The 18,792-nt window shown below is 52.8% G+C and overlaps 1 protein-coding gene across 1 annotated transcript in view; it reads right to left on the minus strand.

The window, feature by feature from the left end:
• LOC146865664 (myosin-6) overlaps positions 1-18,792 on the minus strand; it is a 353,172-nt gene that overhangs the window by 37,347 nt on the left and 297,033 nt on the right. The window contains exon 34 of the mRNA XM_085632498.1: positions 9,911-10,114. Within this exon, the coding sequence (XP_085488624.1) occupies positions 9,911-10,114 (204 nt within the window). The remainder of the gene's footprint in view (positions 1-9,910; positions 10,115-18,792) is intronic.

An 18,792-nucleotide genomic window follows, 5' to 3' on the forward strand; every position in this document is an offset into this window, starting at 1 on the left:
CGTTGCAGCGCAGTCTGAGGCTTACTCAAGGGAGGTGGTGTGGGCTAGTAGAACAAGCTACTTACCTTCGGTAACGATGTATCTGTAAGAAACATTAGTTAGTTAGATTCCTCACCTTAGAATATCCCCAGGCGTCAGACTGGATCCGGAAGATTTTTCGTCAGCAATACCCCTTGCGCATCGCTAGGCGTCGTCTGCGGCTCCGCGTCCGTCGTCGGCGTCGTGCGCCGGAATGACGTCGTCGGAGTACTTAGACGCCACCCTCGCGCGCTGACGTCAGTTCTTGTACATAGCCTTCCGCGCCAGGAACGCAGAGCCATGCAAGATACCGACACTGGTGCCAAAAAATTCTAGGGCCCTGAAAGGGATAGCCTTAACCCTAGATGTCAGTTCGCAGAACGGGGAGGATGGGTGGGTCGGTGAGGAATCTAACTAACTAATGTTTCTTACAGATACATCGTTACCGAAGGTAAGTAACTTGTTCATCTGAAAGAAACACGTTAGTTAGATTCCTCACCTTAGAATAGATACCCAAGCAATACCAACCACGGTGGTGGGTCTGCGAACCAAGATCACACCAGAAAGTCCTGGAGGACAGAACGGCCAAAGAAGCCATCCCTCCGGACTTGGCTTTCAAGGCAATAATGCCTGGCAAACGTGTGGAGCGAAGCCCACGTAGCCGCCTGACAGATGTCCTGCAAAGGGACACCCCGTCCCAAAGCAGTAGTAGCCGCTGTGGCCCGAGTAGAATGGGCGCGCAGCCCCACAGGAGGGTCCTTTTTTGCCAAGGAATAACAAATTTTGATGCACAAAACGACCCACGAGAGACGGTCCGTTTGTGCACAGCTTTCCCCTTCTTAGCACCTACGTATCCAATGAAAAGTTGGTCGTCCACCCGGAATTGCTTTGTGCGGTCCAGATAAAAATAGAGCGCACGTTTTGGGTCCAGACGGTGGAGCCTCTCTTCCTCTTTGGAAGGATGCGGAGGCGGAAAGAAGGTGGGCAAGGTGACAGATTGCCCAAGATGAAAGGGGGTCACCACTTTCGGAAGAAAGGAGGGACGAGGCCGAAGGACAACCTTGTCCGGATGAACAGATAGAAAAGGAGGCTTTGATGATAAAGCCTGGAGCTCACTCACCCGTCTAGCCGAGGTGATGGCTACAAGAAAAGCAGTCTTAAGCGTCAGCAGACGAAGAGGACAATTATGAAGAGGCTCAAAGGGAGCGCACATTAGAAATGTGAGAACAAGATTCAAGTCCCACTGAGGCATTACAAAAGGGACAGGAGGGAACGTGTGCGTAATGCCTTTTAGAAAGCGTGTAACTACTGGGGACTTGAAAAGAGAAGGCTGATCAGGAAGCCTTAAGAAGGCAGAGATGGCCGCAAGATAACCTTTCAAGGTCCCCAAGGCAGAGCCCTGCTGGGCCAAGGAAAGAAGAAAGAGGAGAACCTCAGAAAGAGGGGCGGAAAGGGGATCCACAGCCTTTGCTGTGCACCATGCCACAAATTTGTTCCACCGGCAGGCGTATACCGTCTTTGTGGAGGGACGCCTGGCTGCCAGAATGACATCACAGACTTCAGGAGGCAAGTCAAATGGCATCAACTGCCGCCGCTCAATCTCCACGCATGGAGGTGGAGGCTGGACAGGTTCGGGTGGAGGACTGTCCCCTGCTGCTGCGACAGAAGATCCTCCCGAAGGGGCAGACGTATCGGAGGATCGGTCAACATACTGAGTAGCTCAGGATACCAGTACCTTCGTGCCCAGTCCGGAGCCACCAAGATGACTTGGGCCCGGTCGCGCCTGATCTTCTTCAGCACTCTGGGCAGAAGTGGTATAGGCGGAAAGGCGTACAACAGACCGCAACTCCACTCGTGACGAAAAGCGTCGCCGAGCGAGTGCCGCCTTGGAAATTCCAACGCGCAGAACTGCTGACATTGCGCGTTCTCTTCGGTGGCGAATAGATCTAACCAAGGCTCTCCCCACTGCTGAAAGAGACCTTGTGCCACCTCGGAGTTCAGACGCCATTCGTGATCCATCATGCACCGGCGGCTGAGTTCATCTGCTCTGGCGTTCAGAGAGCCCGCCAGATGTTGAACCACTAGGGTGACGCCCTGGTGTTCCAGCCATGTCCAGTGGCGCAGAGCCTCCTGACAAAGGGTCCACGACCCCACCCCACCCTGTTTGTTGCAATACCACATGGCGGTGGTGTTGTCCGTGAACACCTGCACGACACTTCCCCTGACAGAGGGAAGGAAGGCTTTCAGTGCAAGTCGGATCGCTCTCAACTCCAACAGGTTGATGTGGAGATGAGACTCCGCCGGAGACCAGAGACCTCTGATCTCCGCCTCTCCCATATGGCCACCCCATCCCAGGAGGGACGCATCCGTCAATACGACATGCTCCGGTTGGGGAAGGGAGAGGCTCTTGCCCATGACCCAATCGCGGTCTGTGAGCCACCATTGCAACTGCTGTGCAGTGCCCTCTGAGATCAAGACATGGTCGGACAGGTTTCTGTGATGCTGGGCCCACTGAAACTTCAGGTCCCACTGCAGAGCCCGCATGCGCCGCCTGGCATGATGCACTAGTAGGATGCAGGAGGCCATCAGCCCCAGAAGCCGCAACACAAGCCTGACCGAAACCCAGGATAGAGGCTGAAAGATGGGAATCAGGGCCTGAATATCCCGGACCCGCTGTTCCGGCGGATAGACCCGGAACTGCGCCGAATCGAGAACCGCTCCGATGAAGAGGAGCTGCTGAGAGGGACTCAGGTGTGACTTCGGCACGTTGATGGAAAACCCCAGCAAATGCAGGAGATCTGCAGTAGTCTGGAGGTGGGGGACGACTGCCTGGGGCGAGCCCGCCTTCAACAACCAGTCGTCGAGATAGGGGAAGACTGGAACCCCTAATCTGCGCAGATGAGCTGCAACCACCGCCATCACTTTCGTGAACACCCGAGGGGCACTGGTGAGGCCGAAGGGGAGCACGGTGAACAGAAAATGCTCCTGGCCCACCGTGAACCGCAGGTAACGCCGGTGGGCCGGCAGGACGGGGATGTGGAAATATGCGTCCTGCAAGTCCAACGCCACCATCCAGTCTCCAGGGTCGAGGGCAGCTAGAACCTGAGCCAAAGTCAACATTTTGAACCATTCCTTCTGGAGGAAGGCATTGACGTTCCTGAGGTCCAAGATAGGGTGTAGGCCCCCTTTGCCCTTCTTGGGGACCAGAAAGTAGTGGGAATAACAACTACGACCTACTTCTGGGCTCGGAACACGCTCAACGGCCTCTTTGGCCAAGAGGGCCGAAACTTCCTCTCGCAGAAGATTCAAATGATCCCCCGAGATACGGTGGTGCTGCGGTGGCATGGCTGGAGGGGTCGTCTCGAAGGGGAGGGAGTAGCCCATTCGGACGATTTGCAGCACCCACCTGTCCGAAGTGATGGTACGCCAGTGGAGCAGGTGATGGCAAACTCTGCCGCCCACTGGCGAGGAATGGGCCAGAAAGCTCGGACTAGGAAGGCTTGGAGGCGGATGCTGCCGGGGTGGATGTGGGCTGACCGCGTCGGCCTCCAGAACCGCCTCGGCGGAAACCACGTCCACGACCGCGCGCAGGTTGGGTCTGCGGCTAGTGGCTAGGCGGACGTGAGGAGGCGCCCCTTCCTTGGCCACGAAAGGGGCGAAAAGCGGAAGTTTGCGATCGCGGGGCCGAGAGGCCCAAGGACTTGGCCGTAGCCCGGGAGTCCTTAAAGCGATTCAGCGCACTGTCCGCTTTCTCACCAAAAAGGCGAGTGCCATCAAAGGGCATGTCCATGAGAGTGCTCTGGACATCCCCCGAAAAAGACGTGGACCGCAGCCAGGCGTGACGTCTAAGCGCCACCGTGGTAGAAATCGCCCTACCCAGCGAGTCCGTCGTGTCAAGCCCACATCGGATTGCATGTCGTGCTGCATCCCTCCCATCGACCAGAGCCTGGGTAAGTCATGTTCGGGCCTCCTCCGAGCACAGGGGCAGCACGTCCTCCACCGTATCCCACAGAGAGTGGGAATAACGGTCCAAAAGACAAGCGGTGTTTAAAGACCGCAGACCCAAACTAAGGGAGGAGAACAGCTTTTTGCCAAACTGTTCCAGTCTTTTGGAATCCCGGTCCGGCGGGGCGGTCGGGAAGGAGGATTGGGAGGTAGAAGCCTGGATAACCAGGCTCTCGGGGGTGGGGTGTTGGGACAGAAAACTGGGGTCGCCCGGAGCAGGGCGGTGGCGCCTGGCAACGTTCCTGTCCACAGGAGAAACTGTGGAGGGCTTGGACCAGGTGCCCTGCAGAACGTCGATGAGGGCCTCATTGAATTGCAGCAGAGGCTCAGTGGAGCTTGCTGCAGACTGAAGCACCTTGGTGAGGACGTTAGTCCTCACAGCCACGGCAGGCAGCTCGAGCCCAAGGGCTGCGGCCGCCTTGCGCAGCACCACAGAGAAAGCAGCACCCTCCTCCGAAGCCACAGTCGGAGGAGAGATGAATCCAGTGTCTGGCGAGGTATCCAGACCACTGGCCTCCCCCAGTTCATCTGCCCAGTCCTGTGACAGCTGAGCCTGATCGGCCATAGGATCCTCGGACCCCTCCCATTCGCACCCGTCATCCGATTCCTGGTAAACAGGAGGAAGGATCGGAGCCAGACGGTAGACATAATGTGTCTCTAACGGCACCGGATCCGGAGCGGGGCTGAACTGGGGCTGAACTGGGGCTCGACGCCGAGCGGAGCTGGCGTCGGGGGTGGAACCGGTGTCGACGCCGGCGGAGGAGGCGTGACGAGGTCGACCGGCGTCGACGGGGACTCGGGGGTGAGTCCCTCGGGGACCTGCGGCGTCGGGGCCGGAGCCGGCGACGGCGCCGGGGCCGCCGGCATGCAAGGTTGCCCAGTCGGGTCCGCGGGGCCCGAAGGCGCGCCAGCGGGCGTCGACGGCGGAGCCAGGCTCCTCATGGCCGAGAGGAAGGCACTGACTTCCGCCGGTGTCGCGTCAGTCCCAGGGACCGGCGGGTATGGGGACTTGCGTGGCGCCTGCGGCTCCGCTGGAGCCGCGGGGGTGGAACCACCCGGAACCTCGGCCGAGTCGCGAGACCGGCGAGGGGAGTCCAAAGAGCGGTGTCGCCTCTTGGACTTCTTGGAAGCTTCGACTTACCGGAAGACTTGGAGCCAGACGAGCGATGATGACGTCGGCTGCGGCTCCGCGACCGATCCTTGGACCTCCTCCTGGACCGGGATCGAGAGGGGCGCGGAGCCGAGTGGCGAATCTCGAGGAGCTTACGGGACCGCTCCCGTCTAGCCTTCGAGGTCAGGGCCTTGCAGTCCGAACACGACTACGCGTCGTGGTCGAGGCCCAAACAGTAAAGGCACCGGCGGTGATGATCCGTAACCAACATCAAGCGGTTACAGTCAGTACAGGCTTTGAAACCAGGCATCCTACCGGCACCGGAGTCGAGACAAGATCAAAAAGGATCAAAAAACTTAGTCAAAAAAGACTAAAAGGGGTAGCTCTCCCAGATCTGTGCTTACTGGCGCAGAAAAAAGAAGAACTGACGTCAGCGCGCGAGGGCGGCGTCTAAGTACTCCGACGACGTCATTCCGGAGCATGACGCTGACGACGGACGCGGAGCCGCAGACGACGCCTAGCGACGCGCAAGGGGTATTGCTGACGAAAAATCTTCCGGATCCAGTCTGACGCCTGGGGATATTCTAAGGTGAGGAATCTAACTAACGTGTTTCTTTCAGATATCGCCATTTGCAGGTGCGCAGAAATAACACTCAATAATTGATTGTCCAGTCTGTACTTTGCTTTATAAAAGTAAGAGTACATTTATTAAACACACACACTACGCAATACTACGCACCAATTTACAAATATACATAAGCTGTTGGAATTACTTTGTGACATTGCATAACATCTCCACCACTCCCGCAGGGGGGTGGGGTCTAGTACCACCACTCCTATGTATGCACATCATCTTGCCCCCAATGCAATTAGTTGAATGTAACCTGGAGCGAGGGCCCTGCACACTGGCACCATCCCAGTGGCGACCCACCCCATTATCTCAACAAGCATTTAAAATAGGTAACCCTGCCTTGGTGACACACAACCCTGGCTGAGCATTCCCTACTGACCATGAAGTATACACCTCTATATCTTAAGGGCTAGCAGTCTGGGTTCTTCACCTAAGCGCAGCAGCAAGAATCCATGTTTAAACGTCACTTTAGAATGACTGTACTCATCACATTTGTGGATCATTAGAATGCATTGCAATTACAGCCCCTAAAGGCATCACAGATGAAATCATAGGATTACGCATATACAGCCAGTCACCCTTACAGGAATGTCTGGCAACATAACCCCACTTTGCTTATGACATCACCTTACACAGGTACTTCACATTACACATGTGACGTTCAGTCCCCCTAACAGAAATAACGTTAGTAAAAGCATTTCTGGTGCAATTACACCTCTTCACCTCCAGGGGATGCCCTGCTCCAGACATCCCCAGCCCAACCTTTCACTCCTTGAGGCACTTCTCAGTACACCCCCAGCTGTAGAACGAAAGTTCCAGCCCAGGAGGAGTTTATGCCTGTGCTGAACCCTTGAGGGGTTATTCTTTTAGTTTCCCTAGAAGCTTAGGGGGGGACTTTCCTCTTCGTGTTGGGGGGAGACTGCGCTTCTCCAGCAGCTCCCCCCAGCACCTTTTCACAATTGAGGGTGACCCCCCTCCTCTGGGGCCCACCAAGCACAAAAACAAACTATTTCCAAGTGCCTGGCAATGTATTCTGGGGGCGCTTTGTGCTCCTTTTCATGAATATTGGATGAGCAGCTCTCCCGCTGTGCCGGGGAGAGGCGCGATGAACTGATGGCGGCTTCGCCGCATCTTTAGGCCTCGTTGGGGGGCCTGGTCCCACCTGGACCTCGAGGTACGCGTAACGGCTCGGGGAGCCCACCCCTGGCCGATCGGCGGATTCTCGGGGGCCCAGTCCCACGGGGCCCCGCGATGCCCCAACACTTCTTCTGGGGTCCCGGTCCCACCCGGGACCGCCCCCTGCCTTCTTTGGTAAAGGGCAGCCTGGGGAGCCCACCCCCAGCTGCCCCCGCCGGCTCCCCGTGCGGCCAGCACCCTCGTGTGCTGCCGCGGAGCCGGCACAGCAGTTCTGGCCTGTCCGCTCTGGCGGGCAGACACACGAAGCTTCCCGCAGGTGGGTCCATTCTTCGCGGGAGTGCGACGGCACTCCCTCCACGCCTGTCTTCACTTCGGGGCCCGGGAATAGGGTCCTGGGCCCCTCCTCATCTTCACGGGGGGCACAACGGCACCCCCTGACTTCTCTTCTTCTTCGGGGCCCGGGCATGGGGTCCCGGGTCGCTCCCCAGACTTTAGTCTTCGCGGGGTGCGCGACGGCGCTCTCCCGCCTCCGATCACACACGGGGCCCAGAGTTGGGATCCCGGGCCCCTTCCCTTGCACCTCTTCACGGGGAGCGTGACGGTGCTCCCCGGCTTCTCTTCGTCGGGGGCCAGGGTAGGCCCCTGGCACCCCACTGGGCACTTTCACGGGGGAGCGCGACGGCGCCCCCCGACTTGACTTCTTTTGGGGGTAGCCCCCGGGGCCTGACCCACCCCGGGGTACATCATGGACTGGCGGTGGAGCCCCACGCGCTTTGTCGTCGGTCCCTCCAGAGGTCAAAAGTCGCCTACCTTCTGGGGGCGTATCTCGGCCCCCAGGAGTCCGACTTGGCTGATCTTGGCCTCTTCTTGCTCCTGGTGGTGCTCCCCAGCCACCGGGAGCACTCTCCTTCACCCTCTGGGTCTCTGAGAGGGGGGATTCAGCAGGGAGCTGTCTTCACTGGCTCCCTGCGTCAGCCTTTCGCTTGGCTCTCCTCCTGGGCCTTTCTTCTCCCTGCGCAGAGGCCCCTGCTCCTGCGCATTGGTCCTGGACTCTTCTTCTGGTGCTGTTCAGGATCCTGGGGGCAATCAGGGGGTTCCTCCTTCCAACTGCCCATGGCACCAAGCTCCAGCACCTTCTGCCTCAGCAGACCACACCCCAGAGAGAGCTTCTCTTCCTGCGCAAGCACTTTTAAAAAGTGGAGTAGGGGGCTGGCAGGAAGTCTCTGTTTGTCCTATCAAACAGCGACACATCACTTCACTGCCCCTGCTCCCTCCTTCCTGCCCAGCCTCTGGGTTTGTTCAAAAGGCGTCGTCCAGGGTCTCTTGCCACATGGTCTCTGAAAAAGCTTTCCCCCTCGCTGCCTTTCCTCCTTGCTGCAGCCTGGTGCCTGGCACCCAGTGATAGCTGCTAATGGATGAGCCTGTAGCCCCACCCATCTACTCTTCGTGGAGAGGAGTCCTTAGCTTGTGGAAGAAAAGTTATCAATCCATCCAGCTGAGGTCAACCCTCAGCCAGGCCCTGGTTATGACTGACTCAGAGAAACGTGACATTTCTGGATGACCAAAAGCAGTACAAATATGACTTTGGACTCTGCAGAATACTCCTTTTCACCTCCGTTACAGTGGACGTTAGTGCGTGTCTGGAATCTGTAGGCCTTCCGGAAGTTACTCTAGCCCATGGGCTCCACATCCCCATAGGGGAATAACGAAGTGAAAAACAGTAAAACACTCTGACTTTCCCTGGCATGTTCCTTCTCAGTGTATAAAGCCTATTCCATGTCACCACCCAATTCTGCATAAGTCCTGCCACTCCATTCCCTCTGTAGCTGCTCCTGGACTGCGCACGCTAGGAATCTCCCCTGCTCAGCCCCTACACGTGTGCACACCCATGTACACATGTGTCTGCATGTAACCAGCCCGATGTCCCTTACTCCAGCTGCTGCGCAGTGGCCTGGTCAAGCCAGGGGTACACCAGGAAATTCCCCGTGCAGTCTCTTACATCCTGAGTTCACTGGGGTTGAGTCCCAACTTATGAGGCTCCCCCACAGTAAAAGCTCAACAATTAGGTGCTCAAAAAGCGAAAAATCCGGACGGCCGATAGTGTCAAAACCACCTTCTAACAAAGACAAATTATGCAAAATGGTATTGGTAATTAACACGTCTCTTGCGTGCACTATTTAAATATTGAGGCATTACAGCTCCTTATTTTGTCCAGGCCATGAAGTCTTATTTGATTTTGTGAAGACGTGTGGTTAGTGACTGTCAGTTTTTATGAGTTATGAGCTTTTTCGTCGTTGAGATTGGAAGGCTGCACAAAATTATGTACATATTTCCTCAACTGATGTGGGTGCTCGTTGCCCGTCAAATTCATATGGTCGGTAAGTAGCTGTTCGTAGTAAGTGGTGTTAGATGTCTTAATTGCCCTTTAGTTACACATTTGGGTTTTATTAGTATATTCAGAGTTCTGTTTTAAGGTCTGCTGTATCCTTGATTTGTTGGCTTTGGAATTGGGGATTGGCTGTTCTTTTGTGGTGGGGTCACACATGATTTGCATATAGTTGGATCCTTCTGTAATGGAATAGGTAAGTTAAAGAAAAATGAGCAATGTGATGCTAGCTCAGGGGAAGTTCCAATGGGAATGGAGTGTTGACTCAAACATTATAATCCATCTCGTCTTTGTGTTCCCAAAAGTGTCGCTCATCTATAAGTGACTAATGAGACCTCAGGGATGCCTACTTTAACCTAAAGGTCCATTGTGATTACTGACTTGGGCGTGCAGGATCTCTGCTCTTTCTCTGTGGATCCTTAAATGGGAGTACAGAATCTGTGCTCTTTCTCTGGGGATCCTTACATGGCAGTACACGGTCTGCTCCCTCTCTCTGACTGAACTCTCTGTGGTTCTTGACTTGGGACTGCAGGGTCTACCCCCCCTATCTGAGCTTCATGTGGCTTTTCACCTGGGAGTGCATGGTATAAGCCTTCCCTATAAGCTCCACGTGGTTCCTCACCTGGGAGTGCAGAAGCTGCACCCTCTCACTGGTCTCGATCAGTTCTTGTTCTGCCAGCTTGCGGGCTCTTTCCGTCTGCTCCACCACTGCACGCAGCTCTTCCAGCTCGGCCTGCAGGAGGTTATTCCTCCGCTCCACAATGGCGATGTTTTCTTTAAGGTCATCATTGGCTCGAACCGCATCATCCAGCTGCAGCTGGCTGTCCTGGGAAACAAAAGTAAAATGGCAGAGATTAGACCAAGGAAGCTGGATATGGGGTTGATGCATGTGAAAGAATCCAGCAGGGCTAGATGTGTGTGCCATGTGCAGTACAGGTTATGTAGATGTACAGGTCAGGTGTGATAAAGCACACACATGCATCATTACTTCTGCAGCATGGGCAACGTGATACAGGTCACCTGTAGTACATGCCATGTAGTATAGGTCATGTGTGGTATAGGTCATGAGATCTGATTTGTATTTTTTACGTGCAGTATCTAGGGTATGCAAAACTAAACCATGGGTCCTTACTTTACTGGCCTTGTTCCCCCGCCTTTCCAACCCGCTGCAACGTGTCATAAGAGGGTCCTATAACTATTAGGTCTCAAGAAATAGTCGAAATACTTGACAATTAACATCCAGGTAGTAGCCTTCTTCATATGACTTGCCTTGATGTTCCATCCGTGATGAACAGAACACAAGTTGTCAGCTTGATACCTTACTCCTCAGAAGCCCGCAAACTCATCTGTGGAGTGCCTCAAGGTTCATCCCTCACCCTTACTCTCTTCAACACATACATATCCCAGCTGGTCAACGTCACCCATACACATGACATCAACATCTTCTCCTACGTGGGCAACACACAACTCATACTCTCCCTCTCAGACAAGACCCACCCGCCAACATAAGGAACAAGTTCACGGCCTGCATGATCAAAGTCGCCAAATGGATGACGTTCAACTGTCTCAAGGTTAACACAGACAAGATGAAAGTAGTGAAAACTTTCCGCATCAGCACCTCTACGTGCCGGGTGCGGCACCGCACGGCTCCGCCCTTACGTCATCCACGGACGTGATGTCAGCGGGGCCATATATGCCCCTCCCGGCACGCTGATGTCAGTTTTCGTTGGAGAAACGTTTCCACGCCACAACGCGGAACCACCACTAAAAACTGTGAGATTATGGGAATAGTGTTCAAAAAAGATGAAACAGCAAAAGAATTCGATTGGTGAAAAATAGCACCATAAAGGACAGTGACAGGCACTGTATATTGAAATTAGTGAAGGGAAGAGCAGAGCACCGCTCTGAGAAGCAACCCCACAAAAGAGAAGGCTAAACCTCCCACGGAGGTAGAGGATTATGTGAAAAAGCATTATGGCAGACGACAAAGTCTGCAACTACAATACAGAATCGTGAAGGACAACCTGTCCGGAACACATGAGCATGGACAATTTACTATAGGACGGCACCAGAAAGGGACGTGGTATCCCTAGTAATAGACCCATAGACAGAGGCAGAGCCAAAAGAATTGAAACCAATGGACCGCAGGGGAGGTAGGAGACCCCAAGGCAATTGAGAAGGGGATAGTGGGGGGTAGGGAAACATGAGTAGATTCCACAATGGCAACACAGCTAGTAGGGATGCCAGAGGCACATGACACATGAGCATACTGTCCGATTACGAGAATGGGAGGATGAAGCATTCCGTGTAGGAGTGAAGTGAAAGACGTCACCCAGCAGAAAGATAAGCCACCTGGAGGGAGGCGAATGCTGGAAGCCCAACCTGAAAAGGTCCTCGCAGAACAGGGAGGACGGGTGGGAGTTAAGGAATCTGCAACTAGACTGTGTCTCTACCAGATACATCGTTACCGAAGGTAAGTAACTCGTCCATCTGATAGAGACATCTAGCCGCAGATTCCTTAACTAAGAATAGATACCAAAGCCATACCCATAGTGGAGGCGGGCCAGCGACTGAACCCCACCAAGTTCCCGAGGGAACTTAGCCGTCAGCAAGGTGACAAAACACGGTGGGAACTGCAAGGCAGCGCAGTCACACCCACCCATGAAGCTCTGAAAGAGCGGAAAACAAAGGGAGGCAAAGGCACTACAAGCTGTTAAAGAACAGCTCGAAAACCCCATATGTATACCGGGTTGAGAGAAGGAAAGCATAAACCTAGAAAAGTCGGTGCGGAAGTGAGAGTTCATGGCTTCGTAAAGAAGAGGATTGAGCCAAGGGTCCCATGGATCCACAGGATCCAATGTGTGGACTGAAGTAAAACCCAGAGATATGACTAACTTGTATGACAGCAGCGCATACTGGGCCAGTATGCACAACAGTAGAAAAAAGCACTGTCAAACCCGCACCAGCCAAGATACGTGGGGCAGCATTGGCAGGATGCCGACCCCTGGCCAGGAAGTGATGGTAGTACCGGAAACACAAGACACTCCAGCAGGCAGCCGCTCCTTCACAAGGCATGTGAGAGGGTGGACGGCAAGAATCATAAGTACCCAAATCAGGACTACAGTAGAATGATAGACATGTGGAAGAAAAGGAACACACATAGCATGTTGTGTAGATGGAAGAGCCACAAGAAGCATAGAAAATAAAGTCCTGTAAGGTAGCGTGAGCAGCCCATAGGTGAAAGATGCATAAGCAGGGTAGGCAACTGGTAAAGAGGGGGGGGGGTATCTGGCAAGCTGGACACCCACAGAAGAGCTCGTAGGAAGAGCAGACTGGGGCGAAGACCACCGACACCACAGGAAGGAACTTTGCTGGCACGACTGTGCTGTGTGATGAGCACAGAGCAGAAATAGATGAAGAAAACATACGTGTAAAACAATGTTTTACCTGATCAAATACTAGATTACGTGAAAAGTACCAACAGTCATATGGAAGCAGAAGTGGACAGGACCATGTCCAGAGATGCAAGCGACATCAGCCACCTGCCCGGGAGGAGCCATGGTCCCCCGCTAGACAGATGAGGAGATGGAGCCAGGCACTATAGTGAAATAATGAGGACCAACCTAAAGGCCCAGGGACCCAAGAAATTAGTATTCTGAAGAGAACACCCTCCTTGAGAGTGTTAAAGCAGGAACCCAATGCCGAAGTGTGGAAAACACCTGTGCGGAAGCAACAAGGAATGTTGAGCCAGTCCCATATGGAAAGTGCCCAGAGAAGGAGGACATAAGGCAGTGTACATCAAAGACGTACGCAGCAAAGCCGCCACATTTAAAGACATGCCCAGTAAGGGCTGAGTATAGAGGCAGTAACGCAAACACCCTATAACAGCAGATATCCCAGGGTGTACTCCAAATTGGCGCCAGCATCAAGAAACGTGCCGCCCAGCGACTTTTTCTGGGCGCAAAACGATGACAGTGCGTCATCCGTGAAAGAACTATTCCTAAACTGAACAGAACAAGGGCCCCAAGAGGCAGTGGTCGGCAAAAGAAAGCAGCCATCACGGACAAGAGGAGCTCTGCAAAAACAACAGTTGATGGACAGAATGCAGAACAATGTCATACATTCACCCCAGCACAGAGATCTGGGCCTAAATCCATCGTTTTTTTTGCCCACCATGCCATTCCAGTTTGAACCCAGCCATATGCAAATCAGTCTTGACCCTGTGCCTCATGGGAAAAGTCCAGCCCGAACTGCCAAGGCAGGTCCTCCCTGGACTGGAACCAAGCATCCTAGGACCGGTTTCGGGGATTCACCCCTCTTCAGCCAGGATAGCTTGATTCCAGTGGCATGGAGAGCACGGGACTCACGTCTGAGCATACCCGTCCCACTCGGGGTGACAAATGCAAAAACAACAGTTGATGGACAGAATGCAGAACAATGCCATACATTCACCCCAGTACAGAGATCTGGGCCTAAATCCATCGTTTTTTTGCTCACCGTGCCATTCCAGTTTGAACCCAGCCATATGCAAATCAGTCTTGACCCTGTGCCTCATGGGAAAAGTCCAGCCCGAACTGCCAAGCCAGGTCCTCCCTGGACTGGAACCAAGCATCCTAGGACTGGTTTCCCCTCTTCAGCCAGGATAGCTTGATTCCAGTGGCATGGAGAGCACGGGACTCACGTCTGAGCATACCCGTCCCACTCGGGGTGACAAATGCAAAAACAACTATTGATGGACAGAATGCAGAACAATGTCATACATTTACCCCAGTACAGTTGTTACCTCCTGGTGGGAGGTAACAACGGCAAAGCAGAGGAAGACTGCAAGTCAAAAGCCAATTGAACAACTAGACCCTGAGCCCTAAGGTGAAGGGACAGGCATAGTGGATCACCCGGGGCAGGACGGTGTCTGCGAGCAATGGCCCGATCAACAGGGTCACCAGTGGAGGGCCTCGCCCACGTGCCAAGCAGGATGTCAAATAAAGAACCCCCAAGGGGATAGCAAAGGCTCTACCTCAATAGGCTTCATGTAGAGAAGATCCAGTAAAGGATCAGAAGGCAAGGAAAGCACTGGGGGCTGAAAGCGAAGAATAGCTGCCACCCTGTGAATAGTTCATGCGTAGGCAGCACTTGCCTCAGTCGCCATTCTGGGAGGCGATATCAAGCCATCAGTAGGATAGGGTTAGAGACGAACCCGCCCGCTAGACAGTAGAAGTGGAGGAGTCTGAGGCAGGTCTGAAGGCCACGTCACACTAGGTACCTGCACCATGGGGTACAGAGGCGACCTCGGACCCGGAGATTCCAATGGGATGTCAACCTCTTGCAGATGAAGAGGCATAGGCACCAGCACCTGTGTTGACAGATGCCGCGTGGGATTCGCATCAGCATCCGAGGAGTCCAGAGGATTATCCTCATACAAAGGCGGAGGCGTCGACATCGGTACCGGTGTCGACCGACGCCGAATTGGAGTCTAACCGACGTTGACTACCTCCAGAGGGGAACCGGCCAGGGCGCCGCCCGACAGTGATCCTATCGCAACAGGCATAGAGAAACAACGCCGACAGGGCGTCGAGCCTGATGCCGCCTCCGACGTCAGCGCAGGAAGCCGCGTAGGGCTGTGCGGTGACCGGGCGGGTGGGCTGGATGGCCAACTGAGATGGCCCTCTGGGCTGTGTCCCGTCAGCGTCGTGTCGACTCCGAAACCGGAGTCGATGCACACAGCCGGCGCCGAGAACGAATCCGCCGGCGAGAATCCGACATGTGCCTTCCACCTCTTTGGGACCCGAAGGCGCACGAGGCAGAGGATGTGACCCAAAGAAAGATTGGAGGGCCATTTGGGTCCTCGTCGCTCTGACTCCCGGAAAGGGAGGGTATGTAGGAGACGACTGCCGGACGCCCGTGTCTGGCAAGGAGCAAGAGGAACGGGCCCCAGCGTCATGCATATGGGCGGAAGATCTCCGCAACTTATGCTTGTGCTTGCCCACCTCAGAACGACGTCCACGGGAATGACCTCGGGAACGGCCCCAATCCTGAGAGAGAGAACGTTGACGTGAAGGTGCCGGACTGGACAGCCGTGCGGCCAGCAATTTCATACGACGCTCCCTCAAGTACTTGGGTTTAATTTGTTGACAGGCGTCGCAGTATTTGGAGTCGTGGTGCACTCCCAGGCACCACATACAGATGGCGTGTGGGTCCGTGACAGACATCTGGCGCGCACAGGACTCGCACGTCTTGAAGCCCGAAGGCATTGCACACTGTTCCATGATGCCAAAGGTGTCAAAAAGGCCGAAACAAAACAGGCCAAGGAACCGCTGGTTTCCCAGGAACGGCGTTGGGATGCGGAAATGAAGAAAACTGACGTCAGCACGCTGGTAGGGGCATATATGGCGCTGCTGACGTCACGTCCGTGGACGAAGTCAGGGCAGAGCCGTGCGGCGCCGCCCCCCGGCGCGCAGAGGTGCTGCTGCGGAATGTTTTCCAGGTCGAGTATGACGCCTTGGGATATTCTAAGTTAAGGAATCTGCAGCTAGATGTCTCTATCAGATAGACCGTCACCCACACCTTCGTCACCAGCAAGCTGGACTTTGAGAACACCCTCTACAGAGTATTCAGCAAACTACTCACTAGAAGGCTACACACAATCCCGAACATAGCAGCCAGTCAGCGACAGGTTCTGCGTGGGGGCGTTGACCCTCTGACTGTAACTATTACTTACATGCAGTGATGCATGTAAGTAACTGTATGTATGCCACCACACGGAACTGCCTCTCCTGGCAGACAGTAGGTGTGGCTTTATTGTGACCAGAAGCTAGGGCTATTTGAAGTGCACATGTCAGGTTGGTCAGTAATTTGCTTATGGCCAACTGACATACACAATTTATGCTTCTTCAGACATAGCTGTCAGGGAGCTGGAGAAGCAACGACACAGCCCCATTGGTCCCAGATGGAGCGCGTTAGTCACCTGTTCCAGCCAATCCTCATACTGCTGTTATGCTGCCTAATATTATAAACAGCATGAGAGCCGTGATTTTATTGGTGGAAATGCATGGTGTTTTCGTTTCACTTGCCCTCCTGGCATGCATTGCTCAGTTCTTTACGAGGTGTGAATTTCAAGGAGTCAGGCGGGGGTTTAAAGAAGATCTGCTGAGGTAATTTGATTGTTTTTTATTTATGTTTATTTTTTTTAGTAATATGTCTTATGTCATGTAAAGGCAAAGCACAGCGCTCCAATACTGTTTGTAGAGTTCGCACTTAAAAACTGCAAGCAATTACCCTATGCCACACCATTTTCGAGAGCTACTAGCCGCCACTGACCAGATTCATCCTCAACCTCCCACCCAGAACTCACAACACACCACAACACAGGGGGCTTTACTGGATCGCGTTACACAAATGTGAACATTTCAAACTCTTTAACCACACGTTCAAGGCATAACACAACATTGGCACCGCCTACCTGGACAGTTGCATCTCCTTCCACCAACCACCCAGACCGCTATGCTCTGTAGGACACCTACTTGCACACATCCCATGCATACACAGAAACAGATCTAGAGGCCGGGCCTTCTCGAATATCGCTCCAAAAGCATGGAACAACCTCCCAGTACAGATCAGATATTCCTCTTCACTTCTTGAGTTGAGGAGCTGAAGATCTGGTTCTTCGAATAATAGGGCAAACGCACATGCTCAGTGCTTGGATACCCTCTAAAGCGATAAAGCACCTTAACAATACACATAATATAACCTAACACCTCTGACCAGGTGCAAGGAGACTGTTTTTTAAACCTAAAATCAATTCAGACTATGTTGTTAAAGTTCATATTTAGTACATGCCAGAACTGGTACATGTCACAAATAGTACTTGCCCTGAAAAACAGGCTGAGTGTATAATAGCACACATATGGTACCGGCCTTGTATGGTACAAACCTGTGCTGGTACAGGTCACATTTCATACAGGACTTGGGATTTCCTAAATTTAGGCAGTACAGGCTGTGAGATAGAGGACATGTGTGGTACTGACCTTATGAGGTACTCTCTCCTGTGTTCAATTTCCCCCAGAATTAATGCAGACATATTTGTCTCTATTTTTCTTGTGCAGCATAGGCCTTGTGTGGTGCAGGTCATCTGCAGTACAGGCCTTGTGAGGTACAGATCATGTGTGGTACAAGTCTGGTTTAGTGCAGGTCTTAACAAAATATATGTAATGTATGTTACAGATTACCTGCCACAGATATCATGTTTGTAAAGGGCCTTGTCTAGGACAGACAATGTTTTAAATCAGTGAGTCATAGAGCTCATGTATGATGTCCTGATGTGGTACATGTGATGTGTTGTACATGTCACGTATGGTATAAATCAATTAGCAGAGATCAAGCTTGGTACAGATTATGTTGGTATAGGCCTCGCCTGGTACAGATTATGTGAGACGCAGATATGATGTAACACTTGTTATCTGTAGGTCCCGGTTATACATAGAATAAGCCGTGCGTGGTCCTAGTTATCTGTGCTACAGGTTGTGTGCAGACCTGGCCATGTATCAAACATGCCATGCATGGTACCGGTGAAGTACAGTACCAGTCGTGGGCTACAAGATTTCAATGGCTCAGGATCTTCTATGATATTGCTTATGTGTGGTACAGGTTATTTGTGGTACGAGAGCAATGTGCAACAGGTCAGTTTATGTGTTAAACAGTCCATATGTAAAACAGGTCAAGCGTAGTGCAGATGTTGCACAATGAAGGCCATGTGTGGTAAAAGATCATACATGGTATAGGAAAAGAGTGGTGAAGTTTATAAACATTACTGGTCTTGGCTGTGCAGGGAATATGTGGCATATCTGGTACGTTAAAGGCAGGGTCTTTGTAGCATTTGGTGGTACAGTTTATGCACAGCACAGTCGATAGGTTGTATAGGTCATGTGTGGTACAGAACTCTTTTGGTACAGGTCACGTGTGGAGCATGTCATTTGGTATTGCTCTTGTGTAGTACTGGTTATGTGCGGTATAAGTTTGAAGTGGTAAAGGGTATGTCTGCTGCAGATTTCTTCTTAATGGTCATGTGTGGTGCAAGACATATGATACAGGTCATGTTTGGAACAAGCAACATGTGGAATTGGTCACGGCTCACATACATCGCGCTCCATCCAGAGCTTTTGCCTTGCTATTCCTCTGTTTTAACTCAATAAGGCGGACTTTTCCATCAAACATAATCCTGAGGCAGGGCTTCTGCAGTGAGACAGCAAATAACATATCATATGGTCAACTAGTTAGAAACAAAAGATGTCTTTAATTGGGTCAGGGATGATATCTCGCCATAGGCATGGTGACAGTCTGCGAGTGAAGTGTCCTATTGCACTGTTAGACATGATATCTCACATTGTGATTAGTGTCTCTTATGTTTAAGATACCATTTTGCAATGCCTATGGCAACAAAGGTCTCCTATCTCAAATAATAAAGATTTTAACAGTCATTGATATTGAGACAATCAAATCTTGAGTAGGTGA

The sequence above is a fragment of the Triturus cristatus genome, chromosome 2_1 (genome assembly GCF_964204655.1).
Source record: "Triturus cristatus chromosome 2_1, aTriCri1.1, whole genome shotgun sequence".
NCBI lineage: Eukaryota > Metazoa > Chordata > Amphibia > Caudata > Salamandridae > Triturus > Triturus cristatus.